Source organism: Micropterus dolomieu, linkage group LG03 (genome assembly GCF_021292245.1).
Source record: "Micropterus dolomieu isolate WLL.071019.BEF.003 ecotype Adirondacks linkage group LG03, ASM2129224v1, whole genome shotgun sequence".
NCBI lineage: Eukaryota > Metazoa > Chordata > Actinopteri > Centrarchiformes > Centrarchidae > Micropterus > Micropterus dolomieu.
Genome location: NC_060152.1, coordinates 8,190,296 through 8,197,390, shown reverse-complemented (window position 1 = coordinate 8,197,390; position 7,095 = coordinate 8,190,296). Strand labels below are relative to the sequence as shown.

General features: G+C 36.8%; 1 protein-coding gene across 1 annotated transcript; it reads right to left on the bottom strand.

Moving 5' to 3' along the window:
- Nucleotides 1-407: 407 nt before the first annotated feature.
- Nucleotides 408-5,724, bottom strand: apom (apolipoprotein M). Its single transcript, XM_046045830.1, has 7 exons — nt 5,569-5,724; nt 4,994-5,133; nt 3,682-3,752; nt 2,556-2,690; nt 743-841; nt 607-634; nt 408-503 (listed from the first exon to the last, which is right to left on the bottom strand). Exons 1-6 carry the CDS (start codon nt 5,680-5,682, stop codon nt 621-623), a joined length of 573 nt encoding a protein of 190 aa, XP_045901786.1. The 5' UTR covers nt 5,683-5,724; the 3' UTR covers nt 408-503; nt 607-620.
- Between the last annotated feature and the right edge of the window lie 1,371 nt (nt 5,725-7,095).

Genomic DNA, 7,095 nt, shown 5'->3' with positions numbered 1-7,095 from the left:
TTTAACGTTTTGTAATCCCTCAAGCTGAATAATTATGTAATCAGCGTGTAACCAGTACGCAAATGTGCTGGCTTCATTCAAGTTATGTGAACAGGTATTTCTGTTCAGTGGCATCATAGGAATTCCCCAGTTTTTGCTATAGGTGGATGTGGGTGGATCCTCCCCCAGGTGTTTTTCTTTTCTCAACTCAAGCTACTGCACTTGTGGTTGCTTGGACTGAAAGTGATAGGAATAATGGGTGGATGAGCAAACAATCAAAACAACATCATGGCTGCCTTCACTTTTTATCATAGCATTATATTTTTGACACTATAAATCATTGCTTTTTGTGATATAATTGGATGTATGAAAAATGTTGGTACTCATTCTCAGTCTATGATAAAAGGAGAATACATCAACACATTTCCTTAAGGAGAAACTGCTTTATTTGTTTCACTATTACACAAGGAGAACATGAAATAATCCTATTATTATCCACGATGTTCCATGGCTCCAGCAACATCCTGTAAGAAATTATGTAGAACCAAGAGCCTGTTATTAGGACAGACCAAGTTAAAAATGAAAAATCATTAAAATGATGATGGAAGTAAGATGATTTATGCCTACCTCCATGATAATCTTTAGGTGCAAAACTCTGTAAATTAAAGCACAATTGTTATATTATCTTAAAAGAAACACTTTGAGATTCAGAAGCATCATCTCCTCAAAAAAAAGAAAAAAGTAAATAATCTAAACAACAAACCTTTCTCTTGGGGTGGTCTAATACTTGCCAACATTTTATGACAAGCTGCATTTTTCAGAAATACTGTCACCACCTCAGGGTCCACATCACTCTGGCGAGCTACAGTGAAAGACAATCGACAAAAAGAAGGAACTTTCATGTGTATGCGGTGTGCAGTAGAAAGCAATCACATTTAGTGTTTGAACCTTAGTTGTTATTTCAAGAAATAGTCACCTTCATGTATAGTATGATCTAAATACTTTGTAGTTAAATAAAACCAAAGAGATCATTTTTAATGATTTCCTGAATTTTTCTGCAGTTTCCTGTAGGTTAGCCTATAGGTTAAAGAATGCAAGTTGGGCCCTCAGAGTATAAGAGCATTTGTTTTATTATAACATTATAACATCATTGTTATAGAAATCCAATCGTGAATTGCTCCTTCTAAAGATAACTAGCTTAGCAGAGTAGCTGTAGCTAACTGCTCTTGACTCCTGTAGAATTCACATGACCTTTCCAGTGTTTTGAATTGTGGATATATTTCAATATACTGTAAATTAAATTTATAGAAGGGCAGACAGACCCTAGCAACCAAGCAAATTACTTTACTGTAAAACTTCTATTAAAAGCCTTGTCCCAATTAGACGCCTGTCCCTTTTACTGGCTTGGTGTGGCTACATGTTTTGATAAATAAACGCAGGTGTCAATTAGAAGCCTGGTCTGTTTTTTATAGAAGTTCTTTAGATGTATAAAACCTCACAAAACCCACTGGGTCACCAGCTTGAGCTGCTTCTGAGCTGCTTAGATTGTGCATACCAATATAAATGTTTAAACTAGGGCTGTCAGCATTAACATGTTAATTGCAATGAGATTAAGGATCGATCATAACATGTTTTAATTGCGTTAATCGTGTGTCAAATATTCTTATTTTACACTGGTGCTGTTACCAAAGAGTCTTTGCTAAAAAGATCTTTGACTGCTACTATTTTGACCCTTCGATGCACCCTTATTGTTGTCATGCTGCCTCAGACACCTCCTGCTGCAGCCATGGAGATAGTCCTGACTGGCGCATTTTACTTCAAGAAACTCCCAGATGGCTCCATTGACAAGTCAAAAGCCATTGATGGTTTTACCTCAGTCTTGTTGCGCATCTTCTGATTTGAAATAATCAAATAAATCTTAAAGTCAAGTTCATAAACTAACTTTCTTTGCATTAATTTGATTTCCAATCAAGATACACTGGTAAGAATTGTTATCATTGTTAATACAGACTTAAAAATGCGATTAATCACAATTAATTATTGAAATTCAGCTCTGGTTTAAACCTTTGTCACTATGAACATGCTACACATTGTTAGCTTGGTTAGATTCTCCACAAAAAGTTTAGTTAATTTTACAGAAACAATAAGCACAAAAGTATTATTCATTTAGATAGGCATGGTAAAGGAATTAAAAGCCTGTCCCATATAGATGCCTGACCCAAATATAGGCAGGGGGAGTTCAGTGATTTAAGCTAATAAAAGGCCGGGCTATTAATTGAGGTTTGCGGTAAATAAGTTAGAAAGCTTATTTTATTTATAGGAAATGAGTGTAGAATCTTCATTTGTTAGGTCTTATGTAGGTACGATGGCACTGGACAATGTTTCTGTAAAGTCAACTTTTTTATTTCAGTTTTGGCTACTGCTTTTTGATTCTTATGTAGTTACTGCTCTCTGCCTTTTGTAAGACAGTACAAGACGTATGCAGGACAAGCTATTAGAAGATGTTTTATGGGTATCCGACTGTACTTTGGGGGGTATCAGGTATTATTTGAAATGTTCCTTTTAGGATGGCTTACCATACAGCATGTATCTGTTGAGGGAGTCCTCTGTGTCTGTCTTGCTTAGAGGTGGCTCTACTTCCTGGAAAATTATGCACTCGGAGCAGTTGACCCACTTGCCGCTCCAGAGCAGGTTCCTCCGCTCCGGCCTTCCTGGATCATAACAACAAGACACCAGGAAGGCAGCAACATCATCGACAAGATGAGGCCAACATGTGTTTGGCAGTGTACTCCCAAAAGGCTACAAGACTAATCATTCATAGAGCTGTCTTTATTCTAAGGCTGCTTTCTCATGGTTGACCATAGATTGGGCAAAGTAGACAGCTCAAGATTGGATGTCAACTGGTTTCTACTCATTTACTAAACATTTCAGAGGATTTGCCACAAAAGCACAGCATCAACTGACTTTAAGGCCTTATGGTGGATCTTGCTTTACTTCCTGATCTTGAGGATGTGTTTTAAAGGAACAGTTCAACATTTTGGAGAATATTCTAATTTTCTTTCCGGTAGAGAGTTGGATAAGAAGAAAAGATCATTTTCACATTTGTTTGTTGCTCAGCTTGGCACAAAGACTGGACCTCTAAAGTTCACCAATTAACACATTATGTCTCATTATTTTTGTTTCTGAATGAGCTACTCTTTGCCCTGTTGGTAACCTGCTGAAATTCCTATTGTAGTTCACCATAGCAATAAAAGCTGTAAATTTCAGAAATAATCTTTGGGAAGCTGTTGCTATGTGTGCAGTCAGCGTAATGATTTATGTCCTTTTCCTCACACTACTACTTGTTCTTCATGAGACAACTTGAGTATAGAAGAATCATATTTGCCAAGTGTGGGACTATATTGATTTCATGTTTTTGAGAGTTAATTATATTCAGGGGCCTATGTTTTTAAAGCTGGAAATCCAACGAAAATGTAGTTTCTGTGGTGAGCTTACAGATGGTCTAACAGAAATGCTCTGGGGTTTTCCCACCCTGCTCTGGGAAAATTATTGAATTCTTGAACTGTTTTAGTGTGAGGTTGTTTTTATTTTAACACAAAATTCCTATCTGCTTTGGCCTCAGAAACCCATACCTATTGATCACTGTTGTGTGCATGTGTGGGTGTTTTAAGCATCTGTGACTGTAAATGGTACTATAGTTACCTTCCACTTTCAAATCATCTGTCTCAGGATGCATACTATAGGTCCAGGTCTGTTTTATGCAGTTATCTCCTCTAAAAACATTTCAAAAATAAACACACATTTAGTATGAAGCAGTTTTACATTTTATGAAAAAATTACATGGCATCAAGACTTTTAGTTTTAAAACATAAATTCTCACCTTTTAGGCTTTCTAATCATCACTTCCCTAATTCTGGCATCTATTTATGATCTTGGGTTTTCTTGTTTCTGTTTTTGTCATGGTAGTGCCAGTGTCATACATTCTACTTCTAATCCACTACAATTCAGATGAAAATACTGTACTTTTTTATTACACTACATTTGACAGGTGTTGTTCCAAGTTGGTTTTCAGAATAACATTTTACATTTAAAAACATTTGATAAGCTTATAAAGTACAATTCATTCTTTAAAGATTAAAACAGTGGACCCCTCACAAAAAAAGCAGCATCTACTTGGGACCCCTTGTCATGTTTCGGAGGTCTGTGAGTCAAAACATTTTCCCTCTAAACTTCTCACATGGTTTCATTTAAGTAACTGTTCAAGGCCCTAAGATGTGAAATCCACAAAAAGGCCAAAAAAGTATTTTGTGTCACAGAACTTTGTTCCCTCTTTGTCTACCCTATTAATCATACCACAACCCCATAGTTTTATCTTGTGACCCTTAAGAGGGGGCCAAGCCCTAGATTGTATGCTGTACTATATGAACTACTGTACAAAGTAGTTGAAACAACGATCACAATAGGTCTTCCACCTCTGGATACTGTTAATGAATACAATTATGACCCAATCCAAGCTTAAACATGTTGTTAATGTGAGATCAAGAAGTCACACAAAATGTAAATAATAATTAAAGCAAACTACATCTGAAAAAGACAACAACTGACAAGACTTAATAAAAATGTACACTTTACTCTAACAGCTCTGTATGAATTCACCAAAAAAGTGTATACCTGATCAGTTATCGCCATCATGTCAAAAGCCTTATATTTCTACATTACAATATTCTTGCTGCATCTCATACTAATTTTGGAGAATGGTCCTTTGTTCTCATTATTAGCGGCATCATAAAAGATGAAGCAGAAGTGATGTGTGTTAAAGCCAACCCATGTGTTTGCTCGTTGTGTAGTGATCAGTACAACATACTGTATAGATGGGCTTTGAATTGGAATGCCTGCACTATTAGAAACCAGTTGAACTTACTTTCATTTCTTATTGTTTAGACTTTCAGAGGTTGGGATTTGTTTCCTATAAGGCAGTGTTTGTGTATTTTCTTGTGTGTATTTGATGCCTCACATGCGCATATGTCCAGTCAGCAGCAGTGTGTCATTGCCTGTCTCCTCCATGGTGAACCAAATGTTGTCCAATGCTTTGAACCTCTGGATGTCAGCCTCTCGGTGACTGACTGCTGCTTTAAAGTACCATTTCCCCAGAAACTAAAATAGACGGAGATACAGAGAGGTGTCATAACAGTGTGGGGTTTTAACAGTATGGGAACAGAATGAAATGAGCCTACGACTTGCGGCAAAGACCACTTACGGAAAGAACAGAGGGAGTGGAAAATGTGTCTGTGTGGCCGCATCTTATCTTGGTTAATCTCTGTGTATTTGCATTAACTGAAATGCCAGCGCATTACACACATGCACAACCAGAGGGTATATATTAATTAAAATGAGGTTAAATGCATATATCACAAATTAGCCTACAAAATGTGTCATACAATTCACTTTCCCTTGAAAGTCATCCAAATCAAATTGCCAGTGACAGAAATAAAACAATGTTTTTGCTCTGACTGTCATATTGGTTATGATATGTGAGTGTTTGCATTTGGATAATCAGAAAATCTAGTATAATCTAATATAGTTTCTCACCTTCTGGCGGTCCACAGTGTTGGCAGGAAACAGCTCAGGAACTGAGCAAGGTACTATGGCCTGATACAACAAACTATAAAAATAGAGAAAATATGACACTGCTTCTTTTAACATAACTGCAACCTAAGAGCTAATCCTTGACAACGAACCTGATCAAAATGTCAGTTAATCCTCAGGACACTCATAGTTTGTCTAACATGTCACTTTGCAAAAGAGTGTGGGTGTAAGTAAATAATTAACAAGTATAGCTGCAATACCTCTGATAAAAGAGTTGAATAATAGTGTAAATATGGTGTCCCTGTGTCCTTTAATGTACAGACTCGACTTTAAGATAACACATTTATAGTAAAAAGCTTTACTCATGTTCCAAAATCTGCTCACAAAAAAGAAAAGCACTCTCCCAGAGGCCTACTGAGTCATCAGCATCATGTAGGAGGTGTTTTTTTTTCAATCACTTCAACTAAGCTACACCTAATTATAGATAGTTTCTCACCATTGGGAAGCAAACTAATATCATACTACAACCCCAAGTAGGCCTACCCATTTTGAAATATACTTGAAAAACAGAGTATTACTAATTTGTTTGAGTAGCCTATGGTCTGTCCTGACTGAAGAAGTCCCACACACTCTGTGTCAACACACATCGACTAGGAATGATTAACTAGGATACTTGTTTGAAGTTAACTGTGACTTTTTATCATCCGTTTTTGTCTGTATTTATCGGGTTTTGAGAAACATACCAGCTGTCACAATATGTTGATTATTATTTTTCAGTTAATCATTCAATCTTCTCATGAAGTGAACATATAGACTGAGATAAGGTTATTGTGTATGTACTTTCATAAGATGGTGACAAACAACAAGCCTGTCTGCATACATTATTCATATAAGCACAAATGTTGATGCCATGAGCTTCAAACATGGAACTGTGATTTCCAGGAGATAGGATTTTATGCAGATGAATCACATCTGCAAATGTTTTTGTTGCTATCTTGATGGAAATGTGTTGCCTATTGCAGACACAGATCATGCATAGGCTATGCAGTGACATACAGTGGGTACGGAAAGTATTCAGACCCCTTTAAATTTTTCACTCTTTGTTTCATTGCAGCCATTTTCCAAAAATCAAAAAAGTTCATTTTATTTCTCAGTAATGTACACTCAGCACCCCATCTTGACAGAAAAAAACAGAAATGTAGAAATTTTTGCAAATTTATTAAAAAAGAAAAACTGAAATATCACATGGTCATAAGTATTCAGACCCTTTGCTCAGTATTTAGTAGAAGCACCCTTTTGATCTAATACAGCTATGAGTCGTTTTGGGAAGTTTTTCACATCTGGATTTGGGTATCCTCTGCCATTCCTCCTTGCAGATCCTCTCCAGTTCTGTCAGGTTGGATGGTAAACGTTGGTGGACAGCCATTTTCAGGTCTCTCCAGAGATGCTCAATTGGGTTTAAGTCAGGGCTCTGGCTGGGCCATTCAAGAACAGCCACGGAGTTGTTGTGAAGCCACTCCTTCGTTATTT

What these genes read in the sequence shown, in the direction of transcription:
- apom (XM_046045830.1), bottom strand. Translation starts at nt 5,682, where the DNA reads ATGTTAAAAGAAGCAGTGTCATATTTTCTCTATTTTTATAGTTTGTTG. An exon ending in CTGACTGGACATATGCGCAT is followed by an intron (nt 3,753 to 4,993) that starts GTGAGGCATCAA and finishes AAATGTTTTTAG; the next exon opens with AGGAGATAACTGCATAAAAC. An exon ending in AGATGATTTGAAAGTGGAAG is followed by an intron (nt 2,691 to 3,681) that starts GTAACTATAGTA and finishes GTTATGATCCAG; the next exon opens with GAAGGCCGGAGCGGAGGAAC.